The sequence below is a fragment of the Strongylocentrotus purpuratus genome, unplaced genomic scaffold, assembly GCF_000002235.5.
Source record: "Strongylocentrotus purpuratus isolate Spur 01 unplaced genomic scaffold, Spur_5.0 spur5_scaffold_20, whole genome shotgun sequence".
Taxonomy (NCBI): Eukaryota; Metazoa; Echinodermata; class Echinoidea; order Camarodonta; family Strongylocentrotidae; genus Strongylocentrotus; species Strongylocentrotus purpuratus.
Window position 1 is genome coordinate 45,286,446 of NW_022145606.1, and position 24,013 is coordinate 45,310,458.

Genomic DNA, 24,013 nt, shown 5'->3' on the forward strand with positions numbered 1-24,013 from the left:
ATTTTTACGTTTGGTGTTCTCTTGTAGCAGTTTTACGCTGGGTTTTCTTTTGTAGCAGTTTTACGCTGGTTTTTTTTCTTGTAGCAGTTTTAAGTTTGGTTTTCTATTCTGGCAATTTTACGCTTGGTTTTTGCTTGTAGACATTTTACGCTTTGATTATCTCTTTTTTTTTTCTCTTGTAGCAGTATTACGTTTGGTTTTCTCTTGTAGCAGTTTGTCTGTTTTTCAGATATGTAGATATAATTATAATGGAAATTATCAGTTTTTCATGATTTCTGTTCAATGGTATATGAAGCAGGCGCGTACACAAAGGGGGGGGTGTTTGGGGGGTTAAACCCCCCCCCCCTTTGGTATTTTTTTTGTAAGTAAACCCCCCCCCCCCCCTTTTGGATTTCTTTTTATTAAAAAAAAAAAAAAAAAAAAAAAAAATTCCCATGGCTGACCTAAATAACCTGACCTTACCCCCCCCCCCCCCAACAGAGCAAAATGTCAAATTTTCAAATTTCGAGACCCCCCCCCCCCCCCCCCCAAAAAAAGTGTCCTCTTACCCCATTGACATTCACGTTCAAAGGTCAATAAACAGATACCCATAGTGTTTGAGGGAGATAGTTTTGACATTTACGTTCAAAGGTAAAACAACAGATATCCATAGCGCTTGAGGGAGATAGTTTTGACATTCACGTTCAAAGGTAAAACAACAGATATCCATAGCGCTTGAGGGAGATAGTTTTGACATTTACGTTCAAAGGTAAAACAACAGATATCCATAGCGCTTGAGGGAGATAGTTTTGACATTCACGTTCAAAGGTAAAACAACAGATATCCATAGTATGTGAGAGAGTTATGACAAATAAAACGTTTAACTCGTCGCACAGCTGGCAGAAGAAATAGCGCGCAAGAAATCGACTCGAAAACTACTTTTCGATTTATTCGCATTTAAAGATTTGTATTTTATTTCAACTGCTTTCCGTCCCGAAAATCGGTTTAAAACTTAAAAGACTAATAGAAATTAATGTGATAGTAGACCACGGCCACACATTTGGGTAGGTTATTGAAATGTTTAACTTATGGACAGATTAATATGATGTTTGTTATGTGCTGTTTTTCATATTGAAGAGTATTGAATCTTCACCAGTGGTTTGGGAAGACGACTTTTATTAAATTTGATGAACATCAAGTTAATATGATTGCTTGTTTTGTCATTGGAACAAAGGCTCAATTATTATACGTTCCCAGAAATGAAAAAAAGCGATCGACATTGTAGAACATGACTTGTGACCATGAGTAAAGAAGGAAGGGTGAAGGAGAGGGAGGGAGGGAGGGAGGGAGAGAGAGAGAGAGAGAGAGAGGCACACAAGAGTCGGAAGCGTGAGGGAGCCGGGGGGGGGGGAGGGTTTAATGCCTCCCCCTTGGACTGCCAAGTGAAAATGTGATGTGCATATAAAAATACCATCATGTGTCTAGACCCAACAGTATTAGATGCCAGGAAAACATCACTTACGGGGCTTCAAAATTGCTATGCGGCTCGTGGACGATGCTCCACATCGTATTTGGGTTAACCCCCCACCCTCCTCCCCCCCCCCCCCCCCCCCCCCCCTTAGCAAAAAGCTAGATCCGCCTCTGGGAGGGCGAGGGAGAGAGAGAGACGCACATAATGAGTAGGGAGGAGAGAGAGAGACAGAAGATATGGGCGGGAGAGAGGGAGTTTGGATGGAGTCAGAGAGAGTATTGGGGGGGGGGGGGCTAGGATTATACATAAAAAAAAGCTAAGAATAGCGGAGATTAAGATTGTGGGAAAGATAGAGGAGAGGGGCATGGGCGTAAATCCTTACGTAATACCTATCGTTCAGGGGGATGATCTATTCATCCCCCCCCCCCCTGAACAATAGGTATTACGTAAGGATTTACGCCCATGGAGAGGGGTATATGTGAACCAAGGAAAATATCTTTATTGTATTGGGGGGGGGGGGGGGGGGAGTAGATAACGTGTTTGGATTAGTGCAATGTGCGACTGATAAATCATCCTATATAAACCACGACCCTATGTATCTTAAAATTAAAATTCTGTTTTTACAAAACATATCTTGAATAATAAACTGACGGCGGACCATTTTATACTTTTCTTTTTTTCAAAGTCACATCGACATATATCAAACTAAAATTACTTTACCTCGAATCATTAAAAAAAGGTTGTTTTGGAATTGATATTTTATTTCTTTCAATTCAATAATATAAATATACTGTTCTGGCATGGCCTAGGGTCCCGTCAGTATTTTATTGATGTTGAGATTCAGAAATGACAACAGCTAGGGAGTCCAACGTAAACTTTAGTCTTGCATTTATTCACCAAAGAAAACACAGCCCCTGTACAAGAACAAAATTTGAACGAAATATAATTAGCATATAGCCTCTGGAGCAAAATGTAATAACAAACAATTCATGGTTTCATTTGCTTTCTTCCATTAAACAGAACAAATTAAAGTGTAAACATTGCAATAGTTTCCAACTCAACACGAGTCATCAATTAATACATTATTCAATTTTCAATAATAATTCTTATTATGTGCAATATCATGAAAGGTAGCTTAACTGTTTTAATTGTCTGTAGCAGTATAGTTGCCATAATTAATTAGAACATATATAGGACAGAAGAATATTGTACATTTTACATCATTTCGTGCAATAATCGGTTTACAATTGCATGTATATTAGGTCATATATATATCTATACACAATAGAGCCAAACTCCACTCACCGGCCAATACTATAACGACGAAGCAACACTAACGCTATATGCTGTCGTCCGACCCCTGATCATAAACAAAGCTTCCACCTTATTGTAGAAAGTGTAGTTCATCAAATAAGGAGATTTCACCACATGCAGCCCTAAAGGTAACAACAATAAAATAACAATTCTTACTTCACAATAATGACTTTGTGAAAACTGCATGACACAATGTAATTACATTCAAATATATATATATATATAAATCCTCTTTGGTAGTCATTCTTTTAATTGACTTTGTTTAACAGAAACATGTTTCAATCTATATAAAGACAAACTTAAAATTAATTTAATTTGTCAGAGTAATTATCATTTCATCATTATCAGAAATTCAAGCATAATAATCTACTTTATAAAGCATGATACATGTAATGCAAATGAAATAAGTTAATCACATTTATCATAAAGTGTCATTATATCAGTGTACATACAACATGGTTCAACAATCCTCAACTTTCACTATCTTATCTTCAGCAATTCATAAAATGTGACATCCATTAATAATATGAAATATATATAATAATCATCAGTTCCAACAGTATAAATCAACTTACATGAATTGTGATCTGCCAGAAGTAAATAACAATCTCCATTAGCAGGCACAAATTAGTGCTTCTCTCCTCTCTCTCAAATCTACAATGTCTCTCTGTCCCTGCTATAGCAGCTCTGGGTGCACAGACCCCGAACAAAAGAAAATCACTCATCCACTAAAACTTACAATAGGATCCCCAATCATGCCTATAGGGTATCAGTACATTGGGCAATACAGGTACCCCCAAAAAGGCGGGAAAGTAAGGCTATTGTCTGATGAGGAAGGGGGGGTAGCTTACATTGTAGACTGCTCCACCTACAATTCCTTATACACTAATGCACCAATACACTATAATACATTATGGCATAATTACCTCAACATTCCATATTACAACATATTCCCCGCAATTAATGTCATAATGTTTGATAAAAATGATACATTATTACGAGCGAAATTCCAAATCGTCACCTTTCCCCGCAATTAATGTCATACTGTTTGACCGAGATTTTAGCGATACATGAAAATATAAGCAATGAAAATCTTTCTATAATACACTTCCCCGCAATTAATGTCATAATGTTTGACCAAAATGTTTTTCAGTAGTATATGAAAATACAAAACAATGTTCTTTAAAACATTATGCATAGCATTAATAACACATCACATCTTAATCTGACAAGTAAATATTTAATTCTTGTCTTCAAATTCAAAACTCTCTTCTTTTTTTTTTTTTTTTTACTCTTGTAACGCCGATATTGGAAGCCGCAGTGGATTTCTATGCTGGCCTTTAGTTACTCGATTAGACCTCCTACGCGGTACCTCGGGACTGGGGTTCTCAAGTTGAGAGTTGTCTATCTCATCAGGTACTATATCTCCGCTCAGATTGAGAACGTCATCCGTACCATTTTCTTCATTCTCAACATTTGCTCCGTCGTGGTCATTTCCCTCATCTGGAATATATTCATCGTCACGAATGTCTACTCGCAGGTTGTTCTGATCCCCTGGAATATTCATCGGTCGATCCCACAAGAAAGTGAAAGAGGGGGTGTTCTCTTCTATAGAACGAGTCGAGGGGTGTTGTGACGTGGTATGGTCACTTCTGCTTTCCTGAACAATATGAACTGGCATCTCTTCACGTGGGTCTGGAATCAGCAACCTTCTGTTCACTACTTTGGTTGGTCCTCCTAACATTGGTCGAATTTTGTAAACGTCACCCGTGTCATTTACCGCCGTGATTATGAAGGGATCTCTCAACACTTTGTCGTCAAGCTTGTGTCGACCCTCAAACGCGCACTTCTTGATCAGTACCCGGGTGCCAATGCTTAGTGTGGAACTCATTGGTAGAGCATCATGTCTGATCTTTTCACTTCTCAAGATCGCTTCCATGTTTTGCTTAGCAACCGTATGAGCATGTTGTAGCGACTTCGAATGCTCTGTAAGAAAGTCCTCATTCCAGTCTGCTTCGCTATTCCCAATTAGCTGGTCGATTGGTGTGTGCGGCTCTCTCCCATACAGGAGACGGTATGGCGATAGCCCTGTTGTTCCATGAGGGGTGCAGTTGTATAGGAAAACCAGCTGGTGGATCAGCCCAGGCCACTTTCTCCGACGATCTGGCTCAAGGGAACGAATCATGCTGCATAACGTTCGGTTGAACCTTTCCGTTTGTCCATTGCCTTGTGGATAGTACGGTGTGGTGTGTGTCTTCTCAATTCCGTACAGTTTGCATAATTCTCGGACAAGAGAGCTCTCGAAATTTCGTCCTTGATCGGAGTGGATACGAAGTGGAGCACCGTAGTGGACTATCCAACCATCGATTAAGGCACGTGCAACAACTGCTGCAGTCTGGTTCTTGCAGGGGATTGCTCGTGCAAACTTGGTGAATGCATCAGTGATTACCAAGACATCCTCGTATCCACCTTGACCCTTATCCAATTTCAGAAAATCGATTGCGATCAGTTCTAGGGGCTTGAATGCCAGCAAGTGTCGTCTTGGAGTTCGTATTGTCGGTGTTGGCGTCTTAGCTGCAATGCAGGCAAAGCACTTCTTGATGTGTGCTCTCACATCATATTACACATTCCTGGCCAGAAACATCTTTCTCGCAGGATTGCTATGGTTCTGTTTATCCCTTGATGGCCCCATTGGTCATGAGCCATCTGTAGCATCTTCTCTTGGAGGCCTTTGGGAACTAACAACTGCCTTCTCTGTGGATGTTTGGAATCTGGTGGTCGTCTGTACAATACCCCTCCACAGTCTTTGAGGTACATGCGTTCTTTCATCCAGGACTTTGTCTCTCTGTTCTCGCTTTTCATTTCATCCTCTGGCTTCCATCCATCTCTTATGTATTGTCTGCAAGCTGACAGTGCATCATCTTGCTGCTGCAGAATCTCAAGTTTCTCTGTGGAATATTATGATGGGTATACTTCAGGAGCTGGCCGAGGTGCTTCTTCTGGCCCCTGATCACTGTTTACTGTAACTTCCACTGGTAAGACAGTAGTTACTGTCAGAGCACCGATCATCTCTCTCACCTCTTGTTCATCATTGCCAGGACAGCGGCTGAGAGCATCAGCACATTTATTGAGCTTGCCAGGGCGAAATCTGATGTCTAGCTGAAAGGGTGCTAGCTGGGCTACCCATCGTTGTTCAGTTGCCCCCAGTTGGGCGGTTTGAAGATGGGCCAACGGGTTGTTGTCTGTGTAGACGGTACACTTTGAACCTATCAGATATCCTTTGAACTTCTCTACCACCGCCCATTTCAGTGCTAACAGTTCAATCTTGAAGCTGGAGAAGTCCGGGTAGTTATTTTCAGCTCCACGCAGACTGCGGCTTGCGAATGAGATCGGGTGAAGGTGACCGTTTTCATCTGCCTGTGATAGACAGGCACCTAGTCCTTTGAGAGAAGCATCGACCTCGAGAACAAACTCTTTTCCAAACTTCGGATAGGTTAGCACTGGAGTTGAGGACAGTCTTTCTTTCAGTTTTTGAAAGGATTCTTCTGCTTTGTCTGTCCACACAAACTTTGGATCCAGCATAGTCTTCTCAGGCTTCCTCTTTCTCTTCTTTTGCGACTTCTGTCCGATTAGTGCATGAAGAGGAGCTGTCAGTCTTGTGAAGTCAGGGACAAACCTCCGATAGTACGACGCAAGGCCAAGGAAAGACCTCAACTCTGATCCATTCTGGGGTGTTGGCCAACTCTTGATTCTCTCCACCTTGCTTGGATCGACCATCACGCCCTTCTTGCTGACGATGTGTCCTAAGTGGGCAACTTCTCCCCTGAACAAGTGACATTTCTCTCCTTTCAACTTTAGACCATGCTTCGTCAACCGGGCAAAAACTTCTCCAAGTCTTTCCAAATGTTCCTCAAAAGTTCTAGAAAATACCAACACATCATCGAGGTACAGAATTAGTTTTGTGAAGTTCATATCACTGAAGATCACCTCCATCACCCTCTGGAAGGTGCTTGGACTGTTGCAAAGACCTTGCGGCATTCTCTCAAATTCGAAGAGTCCCCATGGAACACGAAAAGCGGTCAAGGGCACAGAGTCAGGATGCATGGTGATTTGAAAGTACCCATGAGACAGATCCAGAGAAGAGAAGTATCTAGCCCCATCCATGACTTCCAGGGATTCATCAATTCTGGGTAACGGGAAAGAGTCTTTCACTGTAATCTTGTTCAATTGTCGGTAGTCGATACATAGGCGTAGGGCTCCTGATCGTTTTCTAACTAAAACGACTGGGCTTGCATATGGGCTAGCAGACCCCCTGATGATCTTTCGTTCAAGCATGTCTTGCAGAAGTTCACGAACTTCTGATGTCTCGTTGGGGTTAATTCTTCGATATGGCAGGCGTATTGTCTTGTCAGAGGTCACCTTTATCTCATGAGGGATAAGATCACACTGTCCCAAATCAAACTCATCTCTGGAAAAAGCTGCTTCATGATCTGCTAGAAGTTTAGCAATCCTAGATGCCTCATGATAGTCCATCCCACATAAGCTGAGGCCATGAGGAAGCAATACTTCTGTTCCATCAGTGAAGGTAAACGTTTCCTGTGTAGTGATATCATTTGTTGGTTGGGTTTCTCCTCTGTGTTCGAACTGGCCAACATTGTCGTTGTCATCTTGAACCGATTCTGTTGTGGCAATCATTACATTACAAACATCCACCTCAAGTTGGTCCTCTCTGTTTTGAAGATGAACTTCACTTCGTTCTTCTACTTGCACAGCAGATGCCACAATTGAGTGAGGTGGTAGGATGAACTCATTTTCTCCAGCATTAATAAGGAGTAAACGTAACTCTCTATTCCCGGTAGCACAACCTTCAATCACATGAACTTGAGAACTCTCCAGCTTAGTCAGATCCTGGATGAACCAGACACTTGACTCATTGGCAGCTTCACCACCTTGAGAGGACTTCATCGCACATTCTACATGTTGTATGGTCCTGGCTGGCAACACTACCTCCAAGGCACCCGTGACAACCTCTCGTATTTGTGCATTGTCCACTCCTTTAAATTTCAAGCAGTCCTTGTAAATAACAATCTCCATTAGCAGGCACAAATTAGTGCTTCTCTCCTCTCTCTCAAATCTACAATGTCTCTCTGTCCCTGCTATAGCAGCTCTGGGTGCACAGACCCCGAACAAAAGAAAATCACTCATCCACTAAAACTTACAATAGGATCCCCAATCATGCCTATAGGGTATCAGTACATTGGGCAATACAGGTACCCCCAAAAAGGCGGGAAAGTAAGGCTATTGTCTGATGAGGAAGGGGGGGTAGCTTACATTGTAGACTGCTCCACCTACAATTCCTTATACACTAATGCACCAATACACTATAATACATTATGGCATAATTACCTCAACATTCCATATTACAACATTGATATACATTGCAAATCTGTCGATATATAGAGACTCGGTGCCAGGCGCGCCGGAAGCAGTTTTAGATTGGGGGAGGGGGGGGGGGGGAGCATACATTCCAGGGGGCTCACCTTCCAGGGGCAGTGACGTAACAAGCAAAAACGTACGTTTGGAAGGGGTGGGGGGGGGGGCTGAAGAAAAATCTGAATCACCACCACTCTCACACGTTACATGCAGGCCCCGCGATTTTCAAAGTAGATTATTAACGATCAGGTAGAGCGTAAATTGGCGTGGGGTCCAGGGGCTGAGCCCCCAGAACCTCAGGGGTTTTAGGCATTGAAATTATGGTCAGAAAAGCATATTTAGATACCTAATTATTTGTGACACTGGCAGGCCACTAATTGGCGGAGAGTCCAGGGTCGAGCAGAGCCCCTGGAAGCTCGGGGTTTTGGGCATTTAATTACGGTCAGATGAGCATCCAGGCCAAGCGCGTAGCCAGGATTTCATTTTAGGGGGGGGGGCGGTAGTGAGCACGCGAAGCGTGCCGAAACACTTACAGAGCTTCCCCCAAAGACGTTTAAAGCTTTGAGGTTTCATCAAATTATAAGAGAATGAAGACGATTCGTTGGACCATTCTCGACTCTTAATCCTTATCTAAATTCAGTTTCTGTTGACGTTTCATTAGAAAGAAGACGATTCGCTGTACCTTCACGGTCCTCGACTCTTAATCTTTGTTTGAATCAAGTTCCCCTGCCTCCGCGCATAGCGCGGAAGCTCTGAAGTTTTATTAGATTATTAAAGAAAGAAGAAGATTCGTTGTACCATTCTCGATCGACTCTTAATCCTTGTCTGAATTCAGTCCCCCCCCCCCTCCCCTCCCGCGGAAGCTTTGACGTTTCATAAATTATTAGAGAAAGAAGACGATTTGTTGTACCGTTCTCGACTCTTAATCCTTATCTGAATTCAGTTCCCCCCCTCCCCTCCCGCGCGAAGCGCAGAAACTTAGACGTTTCATTAAATTATTAGAGAACGAAGACGATTCGTTGTACCGTTCTCGACTCTTAATCCTTTTTCTTCCTACGTCCTCTTCCTTTCTTCTTTTTTTCTCTCTTTTTTTTTGGGGGGGGGGGGCGACTGCCCCCACCGCCCCCCCTGGCTACGCGCCTGATCCAGGGCCCCAACTTAGGGCCCTTGGTGGGGTCTAGGGGGCAGAGCCCCCGGAAGCTCGGGGGTTTGAGGTATTTAATAACGATCAGATGAGCATACAGGGGACCGCCTTAGGGCCCTTGGTGGGGTCCGGGCGCATAGCCCCCGCAAGCTCTGGGGTTTTAGGCATTTAATTACTGTCAGATGAGCATATTTTGATACCTCATTTGTGACATTAGCAGGTCACATATTTTTTCTCTCTCTCTTTCTTTTGTTTTCTGTAACAAACTTTTTCAAAAAGTGAGGGGGGCTCGAGCCCCCGAGCCCGGCCGTTCCACAGACCCTGACATACAAGCATATTTTTCGCCCGACTGTAAATTTTGGAATTTCTAATTTTTCAACAAAATCATGATGACTTACAAAAAAATTGAGAATACCGGAAAATCATGTCATTTCAGCAACATTTGTAAATCACTGGTATCCAATAAAAAATAACCACCCTCCCCCCCCCCCCCCCCCCCATCAGTACGCCAGCGCGTTCAGGGGCTCATATGAGCTGCATCCCTATAACAAAAAACAGACCCGCTTTCCTATTCTCTCACAATATGTCAACGATGTGGGCGTATCGCTTTTTATAAAAATCTCCATTGATAAAATTAGGTAGCATGCGCAATTTTTAGGAAATTTAATTCCTGTTAACTTCTTTGAATGGAATTTTATACGTCATTTAATTTAGGTTTTTATTATTGTTATGTTCTTTTGGGTTAAAAATACAAACCATCTTCACTCCTTTACTCCTTATTTACCTTATTTTTTTGAGGGGGGGGGGGAACTCCCCCCCCCCCCCCCCCCCACTTCCGGCGCCTATATGCTCGCGGTGCAAACTTGCGATTGATTGGAGGACAGTTGCGATTGGTTTGGATCAATCGCAATTAACACTTTGTACTTCGGCTCCATGTAGCTATAGGCCTATCATGCAGCTAGATGGGGCTGCATGGGCGGGGATCGGAGAGGGGCTCCCGCCCCCCCCCCCCCGGCCCTTTAAGAAAATTTCATGCATCACTAAACACAGAAGAAGGAAAAAAAATCGCTCAAATCGAAAATGCATATTGGGATGGATAAAGTGATGGGGGGTGGGATGATTCATGGTTAATCACAATAACGATGATAAGATAAGTAAACTTCCCCTAACAACTGGATGATGTTGTTATGAGATAAATACCAACCTCGACAAACGATAATTAAATGGCTATTAATTATTCACAAATCACAGCCCTCGATCGCACATCCTTGGTCGACCTTTGACCTGAACCCTGGGCTCTCGAAGTAAACATCATGCCACGCGCGCGACGAGGATCGGAGACTACTGCTAATCTCCACACGGCCACACCGTTTATCATCATCACTTCAAATAGCTATTATTTCTTCATTCAGGTGAGTTATCTCGAAGATCTGAATTCTGTAACTGTAAGCATGATTTAATCCTAAGATAGTACCATGCAGACTTGTACAACTAAATTATCTACAAATCTGCAAGACATCTAGCTAGACTCTAGCGCTGCAAACGTGCTAATATTAATAATGGGCAGCATGCAGCAATTGCACACACGAATAGTCAATAGGTCTACACAAAACACAGATGCACGCAAAAACAATGAACACGATGTGGCTGATCGCGATCGGCAAGTTTGACAGAGTCTAGACTTCCAATTTTAATGTTTAAATTATTCCTTTTAACATGGGTAAGTTAAAAAAAAATTGTATTTTACTGTTTTTTAGGTGTCACTAATGCAGTGCCTATTTTTAGTGAAATTAGTCTAGTTGAGTTGTGTACAGTGGAAATGAGTGGTGTTTGAATTTATGTTGAGAATCGACAATAGCACATCTTGTAATACACAGCCAGGATAGTAATGCAGCTATGTGTGCACGACATATATAGGTCTACTGCACACTAGGCCTACAGCAAAGGTAACCCGACACATGCTCTGGCGATAAATGCTCCGCAAAAAACGACAATTGTTCCGCGACAGTTGCTCCGCCGACAATTGCTCAGCCGATATTTGCTCCGCCGACATTTTGCTCCGCCGACAATATTTCTTTCATGGGTTATTTTTTTGTTTTTGTTTTGTTGTTGTTATTCAGGGACGTAGCCAGCATTTTGAGAAGGGAGATGCATTTTAATTCCCCGATCAGAAGACACTGATGGAAGAAAAAGAAGTGATAAACCTTTGCGAAAGACGCAATCCTTTTTTTTGGGGGGGGGGGGGGTGGAGCAGGTGCAGAAGTTTTTAAGTAATAGATCTAGATAAACTTTTCACAATAATGAGTATCTAACAGAGTTTTCTTGCTGCGGGGACGGGTCAGGCACGTTACGGCGATGTCAATTTAATATTTAGCGAGCGGGCGGTTTTAAGCTTATTTTATATTGAATAGCATCTACCTGCCTTCGACCCTTCTTCGTCTGACTTACCGGTACAAATGAAGGTCACAAATCTACAGAATTTACATTTTTGGATAGATCTATCATTATTGAAGGAAAAATTATTATCTAAAGATCATAATGGTGAGAGCAACCAGTGGCATGAATGACCTGCCATATAGTTAAGTCTTTGTGAAACACTCCCCTGGGTCCTGTTTCACAAAGCCTTTTTTAAATGACAAATGACTAAAATCAGTGACAAATCTGCTGATAACCAATCAGAAGTAGGTAGGCCAATGCCCAAATCTAACTTTTTAATTACTAATTTGTTTATAATAAAACAAAGATTAAAAGAAAGCATTTTATTTCACTAAGACAACTCGCCCATCTGCCGACTTAATAAGTTCCATAAAATAGGAGATATCCAGCTCCTTTGAAGGCATTTCCTTCTACGCCTATCCGTACGTAAGAGCCTTGAAACAATTATATTTCATGTCACAAAATTACGTTCATAATTAGACAGGCCCGAGGGAATGGGCGTGTCATTGTCCAGACAAAGTTCATGATGAAGTTTAAAACTTCGCGTGAAAGTGCAATCACTCAACAGCGGCTAGCCTTGAATCAGTCGCACACGTACACACCGACATAAGGTACTGTGTGTGAGACAACGAGAGATTTGTCTGGCGCGCGATATGACTGGAGCTCATACATATTCATATTATGATGTCGCAAGACCTACATATTTGGCTAGAACAATAAGACCACTGTTCACAGTTTTTCTTCTCATTTTGAGATGGCTGTAGCTATAGGGCTCAAACCAACGCAAGATTGACATAAACATCGTACTCTATCTACCTTCGAATGTTCAGTTTGTAAAAATCTGTATTTAAAAAGATATAATCTTTTTTCTTTATATTTTCTAGTGGTTAGGAGTGACAATTGTGAACATCTGAAATGTTGATCTCTATCAAAAGTTCTTTACTCAAAACGGATCCCATATTTTTAGGGTCTACCTTCTGCCAATGAGAAGGTTTTTAGTGAGCAAACCTGTACGCCCTCTAGGATTTTCTTAGTCGGTGGTGTGTGAGCGCCAAGTAGCTTCTGCTACGACAATTATTGGATTAAAATACATCAAAATCTGCAAGATCGTCAACAAATGGTGAAAGACCGTTACAGATCCGTGATTATAGGTATGTTGTGAAATGTATCATTGTATTTTCTTTTCTTATTTTCATCAATTTTTATTTTTACATCATTTTTTTCGCTCTGCTAATTTTTTGAAGTGGACGACGAGCGCACAAATCGTAGGCGTAGAAACCTTATGCCCGGGCATTGGCCTCCCTATCAGAAGCGAGGATTTCAGTAGCTATATTATAACAAAAACTGTCATTTGTCACCGATGACAAGTTCTGTGAAACACCCCCCTGGTCTAACTCAAAAGACTGTTATTAGACTTCTTTTCCACCTTTTCCTTCTTTTCCACCTTTTCCTTCCCACAGGTAACGCCCTATTGCCACCATGCCTCTACCAGCAAATGATGATTATTCAGCCGTCCAGGCTTACTTTACAGCCAAGGAATGGGCAGAGACCAGTGACTATGAGAAACTTCGTCTCAAGAACATCAAAGAAAATTATGAGATGATGATTGAAGTTGGTATGTAGACTACATGTAGTCGTCTATCGGGCACAAGATCACAGGGACCTAAAGTTTCTTTGGCCAATATTCTTGTAATTCTTTTTTTGTTGTTGATTTGATTTGATTTGAATCGATATAGTTCGATTAAACTATGATCTCGGGTCTAACATTACGTTTACACCTAACAAAGTTAGACGGGATATAGCACTGGACCTAAAATGTATCTAGAGTTTGAATCTATATACAGTCAAACCTGCTTTAGTGACCACCTGTCTACAAAGACCACCTGTCTACTAAGGCCACGTTTGTGTTGTTTCCCTTAAAAATAGTTTCTCATTGAATCATGTACTAAAGGAACCTGTCTACAAAGACCATCTGTCTACAAAGGCCACTTTTTGTGTTTCCCTTGGGCGGTCGCTATAGACAGGTTTGACTGTATTTAAAATGTAAACCTCAATTTCAAATTTGTATTTCTAGGTCTGGTTACTTTCTTTTTACAACTAAGTGTAATCGACAACTATGCAATTTGAACTTAACAAGTTTATCATTAATAATTAATCAATATTAATTTGAAAGCTCATTCAAATATACTTCCATTCATAAATGCTCCAAGATACTTTATTTTATATTTCTTTTATAAAATTACTATTGATTTAAACTTTACATCAAATCATCTTGATGATGAGAGAACATTTAAAGATATATCAAAGTTCAAAACTTAGATTTCTTAGAATATTGAACCCTTTGCGGCTTTTTATCTAGAATAGCTATATTGTAAATGGTGATTGAAAGTCATAATACTTGTTTCCATAATTATCAGTCTATATTTTTGCTCTTGCTTTGTTTTATTGTGTATTGTACTTTTTACTATTTATCCAGTTGCCCATTGTTTCACAATGTAATTTAATTGTATTGTGTAATACAGGGCTCTCTTGCTAAGCAATTTTATGTACTGAAGAGGCTACCATGTATAAAAAAACAGAATAAATAATAAATAAGATGTCTTTTATATGCAGGACTACAGATCGACAGTCCCCCGGATTTCATGCGACCTCGTCGTGGAAGAAAGAAACAGATCGTAGAGGAGAGTGATAGCAAGGATGAGGAGTGCAAGCAGAAGAAGGCAAAGAAAAAATCAAGAGGTTGGTCTAAGTTTCCCTGTCTAAATTTTAACACCGTAGCAAACACATTTTAAACAGAGTGAAATTGCTTTGTATAAAACTAATTGATTGACATAGAAATTCTTTTTCAAATTATAATGTATAATGTACATTCAGCATTGCATTTATAAATCAGGAGAAGAATAGAGAGAAAGAGAAAAAGTCAGCTGATTCTCAATATTAATATGTAAATGTTCATAGCACCATAGGCGCCGAAAGTGGGGGGCAAAACGCATATTTGCCCCCCAAAAACGCCCCCCTCAAAAAAAAAAAAAGAGTCCTGGTAAAGAGGGTTTGTATTTTTAACCCAAAAGAACATAACAATAATAAAAACCTGAATTAAATGACGTATACAATTCTATTCAAAGAAAAGGAAAGTTAACAGGAATTAAATTTCCTAAACATTGCGTATGCTACCTATATTTATCAATGGAGGTTTTTATAATATCGATACGCACATATCGTGGACATATTGTGAGAGAATGGGAAAGCGTGTCTGTTTTTTGTTATAGGGGTGAGAAGACAGCCCCTGAACGCTGGCGTACTGATGAGGGGGTGGGGGGGGGGTATTTATTATTCGATACCAGTGATTTACAAATGTTGCTGAAATGACATGATTTTTCGGTATTTTTCTAAAAAAAAATGTAAGTCGCACCTTTTTATGCGTTTGTTGGAAAATTAGAATTTCCCAAGTTTACAGTCAGGCGAAAAATATGCTTATTTAGAAGCCTTTATGTCAGGGTCTGCAGAACGGCCGGGCTTGGGGGCTTGAGACCCCCTCACTTTTTGAAAAAGTTTGTTACAGAGACAAAGAAAGAAAGAGAGAGAAAAAAAAATAAGTGACATGCCAATGTCACAAATGAAGTATCAAAATATGCTTATCTGACCGTAATTAAATGCCTAAAACCCAAGAGCCTACGGGGGCTCTGCCCCGGACCCCACCAAGGGCCCTAAGGCGGTTCCCTTGTGTGCTCATCTGACCGTAATTAAATATCTAAAACCCCGAGCTTTCGGAGGCTCTGCCCCCTGGAGCCCACCAAGGGCCCTAAGGCGGTCCCCTTGTATGCTCATCTGACCGTAATTAAATGCCTAAAACCCCAGAGCTTCCCGGGGCTCTGCTCCCTGGACTCTCCGCCAATTAGTGGCCTGCCAGTGTTACAAATAAGGTATCTAAATATGCTTATCTGACCGTAATTTAATGCCTAAAAACCCTGAGCTACCGGGGGTTCAGCCCCTTGACCCCTACCAGGGCTCAGGCCCAGGACCCCATGCCAATTTACGCTCTACCTGATCGTTTATATTTTACTTTGAAAAACGATCCGTAGGGCCTGCATGTAACGTGTAAGAGTGGTGGTGATGCAGATTTTTCTTCTGTCCCCCCCCCCTTCCAAATGTTTTGCTTGTTACGTCACTGCCCCTGGAAGGTGAGCTTCCTGGAATGTTTGCCCCCCCCCCCCCAATCCCAAACTCCTTCCGGCGCGCCTGCATAGCGCATTATATATGTATAAACATAGTGGTAAAGAACCTAGTGGTAAATTAGCCTTATGCTAAGCATTTTTTCCAATAAAGTATACTACTAATACTGACACCACCACCACCATTCAAGAATATACCAAATTTCAAACATATCGTTTCAACGCAGGCTTACAGGTCAGTCCCTCAGAGTTCATGCGACCTCGTCGTGGAAGAAAGAAACAGTTCGTAGAGGAGAGTGATAGCGAGGATGAAGAGTGGAAGCAGAAGAAGGCCAAGAAAAAGTCAAGAGGTTGGTCTAGGTTTATCTGTCTAAATATTAACACTGTAGCAAACACATTTTAAACAGAGTGAAATTGCTTTGTATAAAACTAATTGATTGACATAAAAAGTCTTTATCAAATTAAATATAATGTACATTCAGCATTGCATTTATAAATCAGGAGAAAAATAGAGAGAAAGTGAAAAGTCAACTATAAACAAGACCAAATAACCATTGGTTTATCTCTTTATAGGGTTAATGATATTTCTACATGTTTTGTACAAAAATCACGAAAATTAGCAATGTTGGAGCTGACAAGACAAAAGATTACATGACTTTGTAACGGTAGGTCAGTTTTTCAAAAAAATTGATTTAAAGGATGCGCAAGACTCAAAATAAAAATAGTGACAAACTGGCGGGGCATCATACATCATTACGTGTTCCCCAACAATCAGAAAAATGGCAAAGGGGGCCGGGTGAGCCATAATGGATCTAGATAGAGGGGGCCGGGTGGGCCATAAAGGACCTGGATAGAGGGGGCCGGGTGGGCCATAAAGGATCTGGATAGAGGGGGCCGGGTGGGCCATAATGGATCTGGATAGAGGGGACCGGATGGGTCATAATGGATCTAGATAGAGGGGGCCGGGTGGGCCATAAAGGATCTGGATAGAGAGGGCTGGGTGGGCCATAATGGATCTGGATAGAGGGGGCCGGGTGGGCCATAATGGATCTGGATAGAGGGGGCAGGGTGGGCCATAATGGATCTGGATAGAGGGGGCTAGGTGGGCCATAATGGATCTGGATAGAGGGGGCCGGGTGGGCCATAAAGGATCTGGATAGAGGGGGCCGGGTGGGCCATAATGGATCTGAATAGAGGGGCCGGGTGGGCCATAATGGATCTGGATAGAGGGGGCCGGGTGGGCCATAATGGATCTGGATAGAGGGGGCCGGGTGGGCCATAATGGATCTGGATAGAGGGGACCGGATGGGTCATAATGGATCTAGATAGAGGGGGCCGGGTGGGCCATAAAGGATCTGGATAGAGAGGGCTGGGTGGGCCATAATGGATCTGGATAGAGGGGGCCGGGTGGGCCATAATGGATCTGGATAGAGGGGGCCGGGTGGGCCATAATGGATCTGGATAGAGAGGGCTGGGTGGGCCATAATGGATCTGGATAGAGGGGGCAGGGTGGGCCATAATGGATCTGGATAGAGGGGGCTGGGTGGGCCATAATGGATCTGGATAGAGGGACCGGGTGGGTCATAATGGATCTGGATAGAGGGGGCTGGGTGGGCCATAATGGATCTGGATATAGGGGGCCGGGTGGGCCATAAAGGATCTGGATAGAGAGGGCTGGGTGGGCCATAATGGATCTGGATAGAGGGGGCCGGGTGGGCCATAATGGATCTGGATAGAGGGGGCCGGGTGGGCCATAATGGATCTGGATAGAGAGGGCTGGGTGGGCCATAATGGATCTGGATAGAGGGGGCAGGGTGGGCCATAATGGATCTGGATAGAGGGGGCTGGGTGGGCCATAATGGATCTGGATAGAGGGGGCTGGGTGGGCCATAATGGATCTGGATAGAGGGACCGGGTGGGTCATAATGGATCTGGATATAGGGGGCTGGGTGGGCCATAATGGATCTGGATATAGGGGGCCGGGTGGGCCATAAAGGATCTGGATAGAGAGGGCTGGGTGGGCCATAATGGATCTGGATAGAGGGGGCCGGGTGGGCCATAAAGGACCTGGATAGAGGGGGCCGGGTGGGCCATAATGGATCTGGATAGAGGGGGCCGTGTGGGCCATAATGGATCTGGATAGAGGGGGCCGGGTGGGCCATAATGGATCTGGATAGAGGGGGCCGGGTGGGCCATAATGGATCTGGATAGAGGGGGCTGGGTGGGCCATAATGGATCTGGATAGAGGGGGCCGGGTGGGCCATAATGGATCTGGATAGAGGGGGCCGGATGGGCCATAATGGATCTGGATCGGGATGACAGACAAAATAATATGTGAAGTTATAGGACAGACGGATTCATGCCAGGGCTGGCAATTAGCAACAACAAAATAAAATAAATAATAGATATATTGGGAATAAACTAAATCAATTTGTGCATATTTTTATTTCAGACAGGAGAAAGGAGAAACCCAAACCATCCCCAAGACAATCTAGATACCCGAAGAGAGCAGTGAGCCGCAAGTCTTACAAAGAAGAACATGTTCCTGATGGTTAGCTTACAGCTCTGTAACAAATTTGTATTCTAATGAACCATGTAACATCAATCATATATAGGGACACTGATTTTCCACGATCACGGAAAACGGAGGGAATTCACCATTTTAAACGGAACATGCAATTTCGAACGGAATGTCGCAGAAAACCCCTTTTACCTCAAAAATCGTACAACTTGCACTATTTTTGTGATTCATTATGCAGTGAAAAAATATCGGGCCTAAAATCATGGTTAATAATTTCGAATATTTAGCAATATTCATCAGATTCTAGGAGACAGGGCGCTGCCATTTTGTTTCGCTGGACCAATAGAGATCGTTCGGGGCACTGGCGTGTGCGCCTAGTACTTGAAATTCGATGCTAGTATTACGTAGACATAATACTAGGCACACACACGCCAGCAGCGGGCGCTAAGTGCGGCGATATTGTACGCACACGCTGTTGTACAGTTCGAAAAAGGGGCTGGCATGTGCGCCTAAAATAGATCGATCGCGGATCGGTGACACGACAGCCAAGACTGAAATGTTTTCGTCGACGTCGATAATACTGTATCGTTCCGTCAGGAATATGTCGTGTTCTGACACATTCCTCTAACTTTAGTCTGCTTGTCTAAGTTTGAAGTTGGTGAATCTAGACATTTGACAATTTTTCGTAGGTCTAGCCTAGACCCTAGGGGTAGGGTGTCTGATCGTGCACTCAGTTTTGTGTGCTAAAATCCTTCCCATAGAGATTGCACACATCCCTATGCAGTCCATGTGCATTGCGCGCTCATGCTAAATTGGTCGATGTTTTTATTACCAAAATGAGGTTCAAACCAATACCGCTCGTGATCCTGAAGGTGATACTCAATAAGTGAGGTGTCATATGAAAGAGCAGGTTTTTCACCATATTCCCCATAGGGGGCCACCCCTATAATTCCAAAAATATCTCGCTCAAAACAGCGGTTTAAAGCTAAAGACCAGTTATGGTCATCATGCAATTGCATAGTGAAAGAAACGTTGTGAAATCGATCAGAAAAGGTTGATCATCTAGCATAGATGTACTGCAAGGTTCTGGAATCATCAAAATTATAAGAAATTTGGCCAAGTCTTCATGAAGTTAGAAGCACTGTACACAGAAAGATTTATATTGGACTACACACACGTCCGCGACACATGCATGTGTATCTCTCAACAGGCAAGAGATATACTAATTTACCAAATATATCAATTAGTAGGCGGCCGTTTCCCGTCAAAATTGTTATCGTCATGTAATATTCAAAACATATTCTTTCACATGATTGGTACGTAATAAAAGCTTCCATTTCATTTTTTGAAATTGGGGCGTTTCCAATACTGGTCTTTACGTTTAAACATTGTTTCCATGGTTCATGTTCATGTTTTGGGGCTGGGCAACCCAATCGAAACAGATTAGCAACTCATGTCGATCGTAACGGAAAAGAGGTCCCGCTCCAGAGACGCAACTCGGTTTTTATCCCCCCGAACTGACACGCCTCGTCCTTCCAAAAATTGAGGCGTGTCACACAGACGCTTTGCGTAATATCAATCCACTTATAATTAGTTTCCGTATTAAAAGGTCCTATATTTCTTGGCGAATTTACCCCCTCGGATATAAGGCGCTCCGGATGATCCGCATCTCTATTCCTCACATACTTCTTTCACGCACCCACCTGTGTCTCTTACATTCTAATCTCTCAAACAAGAGATGCAAATCACCCGGAGACCCAACAACCCTGGAATATAACAAGGGATAAATGTTGCTATGTCCGTCCACACTAGCGAGCCCACATGCTTCTGGCTATTACACACCTGTAATCCTCACTTCCCCTCTCATACTATTTCGATAGTGTGAACAGACCCGGCAACAAGGAAAAACCCTTCCAATTGTAATACAAATCTATTTCCTAAATTTGCCTAATTAAATTTAAGTCAACTGTGGCGACACGCCCAGCGACACCTAATCCAATCGGCCAAGCCGAAAAAGTAGAGCCAAAATTAAGAGCGCAACGTCTCGGAACAGGTGTTAAAAATAGCATACAAGGAATTCACCATGTATGTTTGTAAACATAGTTCTAGCGAAATCTACCAGGAATTTGCCTTGTACATGTACGTCAATGAACCTTTGAGGAAAACGTAAACACGAGAATATCCATATCATTACAGTAACTCGGATATTTCACGAAGTGCTCCCCCGAGGGATAAGTTGGGCCAGCTGTAAAGTATATATCCATGCACTTATTTTTTTTTCTCTAGTCCCAAGGGATCACTAGCCCCAACAGTTTGAAAATACCCTACTCCACGCTTTGCATATCGTGCTGTGCAGAATTTGAGCAGAAATTATAACTCTGCATGAACCACTTTTTTTTGTCCATTCTGACCAAAATGCTATAAATATTGCACAGTTTTTTGAGGGGCTGTATCTTTTGATAAAAAAATCGGTGAGTCTTGAAATTTGAAAGGTATTATTCTGATTACGGTACATTTTTTATTCCAATATCCAACAAAAATGGTGAAAAATGATCCCAAATTGAAAATTGAAAAATCGTTCAGACACCCTAGACTACTAGGGGTCTATATTTTCACTAGTATTTGCATCAAGTTTATCCAGTCCCGTACGTATGTTTTTGAGTGGTTATCAGTGGCTTGTCAAAGGTGGCGGCTTTAATAGAACATTTGTACCCTACAAGTTCATGTTATAGTTCAAATTTAGTTTTTTCATGTGTACAAAGTCTTTGGCAAAACTGAATTTCCGTTTTTCAGCCCATCTGAAACGGAAATCCAGATTTTCTGAAATGGAAAAGGCAACTTTTTTAAACGGAAAATCAGTGTCCCTAATATCATATACCAATCCCCTTTTGGTTTTGTTGAATTCAAATAATGTTTTGCCTTTTGATATGTTTCATGTAATCAATTATGATACCGTTGAGACGTTGACAATATTCAAGCACAGTCATTGATTATAGAACATTGATACACGATGGTCATAAGCTACAGTGTATGTTATATTGTGATCTAAGATATTATAAATAGAATAGTTTGGTTATAAATGGCATTGTGTTGGTCATAATGTTATATTGTGATCTAAGATATTTTGAATGAAAGAGTTTATAAAAAGACGTTATCGTTTTCTTGTTGTTGTTTCCAGCCTCATTCAAAATAAATTATATATAATCCCAACACATGTAAGAACTACATAACTCTGAATCTGATGAAGATGATTTCATTAAAATAATTATAACAATGTGAACCTGTTTGTCATTCTCAATAGATTCTGAACTCTATAGATGTGGGGACTGTGGAACACTCTATGCCTTTCCGCTTCTTTTAGCAAGGCATCTCAAGTACAAGCATGGACACTATGGTATTGTCCCAAAGGCAGATGCATCAAAGGAAGACATTCTACAGTTTATTAAAGGAGAAATCAGATGTAGTAAATCAAGAATTATGCAAAACAGGGAAAAACCCCATGTTTGTGATCAATGTAGTAAGGCATTTAATCACGCTAGTGATCTCACAACACATAAACGCATCCATACAGGTGAGAAGCCCTATGTATGTGATCAATGTGGTAAGGCATTTAATCAAATAAGTAATCTCGCATCACATAAACGCCTCCATACAGGTGAGAAGCCCTATGTATGTGATCAATGTGGTAAGGCATTTAATCAAATAAGTAATCTCGCATCACATAAACGCATCCATACAGGTGAGAAGCCCTATGTATGTGATCAATGTGGTAAGGCATTTAATCAAGAACCTCATCTCACAACACATAAACGCATCCATACGGGTGAGAAGCCCTATGTTTGTGGTCAATGTGGTAAGGCATGTAATCAAGCTAGTGATCTCAAGAAACATAAGCGCATTCATACAGGTGAGAAGCCCTATGTATGTGATCAATGTGGCAAGGCATTTAATCGAGCTGGCTATCTCACAAAACATAAACGCATCCATATAGGTGAGAAGCCCTATGTATGTGATCAATGTGGTAAGGCATTTAATCAAAAAAATGTTCTCACATTACATGAACGAATCCATACAGGTGAGAAGCCCTGTGTATGTGATCAATGTGGTGAGGCATTTAATCAAGCCAGTAATCTCACAAGACATAAACGCATCCATACAGGTGAGAAGCCCTATGTATGTGATCAATGTGGTAAGGCATTTAATCACAAACATGTTCTCACAGCACATGAACGAATCCATACAGGTGAGAAGCCCTGTGTATGTGATCAATGTGGTGAGGCATTTAATCAAGCCAGTAATCTCACAAGACATAAACGCATCCATACAGGTGAGAAGCCCCATGTATGTGATCAATGTGGCAAGGCATTTAATCAAGCCGGTTATCTCACAATACATAAACGCATCCATATAGGTGAGAAGCCCTATGTATGTGATTAATGTGGTAAGGCATTTAATCACAAACATGTTCTCACAGCACATGAACGAATCCATATAGGTGAGAAGCCCTGTGTATGTGATCAATGTGGTGAGGCATTTAATCAAGCCAGTAATCTCACAAGACATAAACGCATCCATACAGGTGAGAAGCCCTATGTATGTGATCAATGTGGTCAGGCATTTAATCAAGCTGGCTATCTCACAACACATAAACGCATCCATACAGGTGAGAAGCCCTATGTATGTGATCAATGTGGTAATTAGGCATTTAATCATGAACCTAATCTCATAAAACATAAACGCATCCATACAGGTGAGAAGCCCTTTGTATGTGATCAATGTGGTAAGGCATTTAATCAAATAGGTAATCTCACAACACATAAACGCATCCATACAGGTGAGAAGCCCTATGTATGTGATCAATGTGGTAAGGCATTTAACGATGCAGGTAATCTCACAAAACATAAACGCATCCATACCGGTTAGAAGCCCCAAGTATGGGATCAATGAGGTAAGGCATTTAATCAAATAAGTAATCTCACAACACATACATTAATGCATCCATACAGGTGAGAAGCCCTTTGTATGTGATAAATGTGGCAAGGCATTTAATCAAAAACATGTTTTCACAACACATAAATGCATCCATACAGGTGAGAAGCCCTTTGAATGTGATCAATGTGATAAGGCATTTAATCAAGCTAGTGATCTCAAAAAACATAAACGATGCATACGGGTGAGAAGCCATTTATATGTGATCAATGTGGTAAGGCATATGGTGATTCATCAAAGTTAAGTAAACACAAAAAGAAATGTTAAGGAAAATTCTCCCAGAGCAATAAGGATCTTGAATAAACTTGAGTAAAGTACAACCATAAAGCAAATGAAATGCAGAATCAATCGAGAAAAAATGGGAAGGCTTCCAATGAAGAAGAAAAAGGATGAAACGTTACTGATTAAAATTGTTAAAAAAATCAAATGTAAATGAATAACTTAGAAGCAGTAATTTGCTTTACGAGTTTGAAATAAATTCTGGTTATGAAATTTACAAAGAAAAATGACCTCTGACTATAAACAAAATGAATATCGTTATTGCATATTTCAAA

At 41.6% G+C, this 24,013-nt stretch overlaps 2 protein-coding genes across 2 annotated transcripts; one reads left to right on the forward strand and one right to left on the reverse strand.

The window, feature by feature from the left end:
- Positions 1-2,321: 2,321 nt before the first annotated feature.
- Positions 2,322-5,379, reverse strand: LOC115927484. The gene is made up of 2 exons (XM_030993467.1): positions 2,756-5,379; positions 2,322-2,364 (listed from the first exon to the last, which is right to left on the reverse strand). Exon 1 carries the CDS (start codon positions 4,947-4,949, stop codon positions 4,053-4,055), a length of 897 nt encoding a protein of 298 aa, XP_030849327.1. The 5' UTR covers positions 4,950-5,379; the 3' UTR covers positions 2,322-2,364; positions 2,756-4,052.
- Positions 5,380-10,654: 5,275 nt separating this feature from the next.
- LOC100890631 (zinc finger protein 708) lies at positions 10,655-23,232 on the forward strand. Its single transcript, XM_030993470.1, has 6 exons — positions 10,655-10,753; positions 13,238-13,392; positions 14,391-14,516; positions 16,177-16,299; positions 18,402-18,500; positions 21,772-23,232. The coding sequence occupies exons 2-6, from the start codon at positions 13,257-13,259 to the stop codon at positions 22,905-22,907; spliced, it is 1,620 nt and encodes a 539-aa protein (XP_030849330.1). The 5' UTR covers positions 10,655-10,753; positions 13,238-13,256; the 3' UTR covers positions 22,908-23,232.
- The last annotated feature ends 781 nt before the right edge of the window (positions 23,233-24,013 follow it).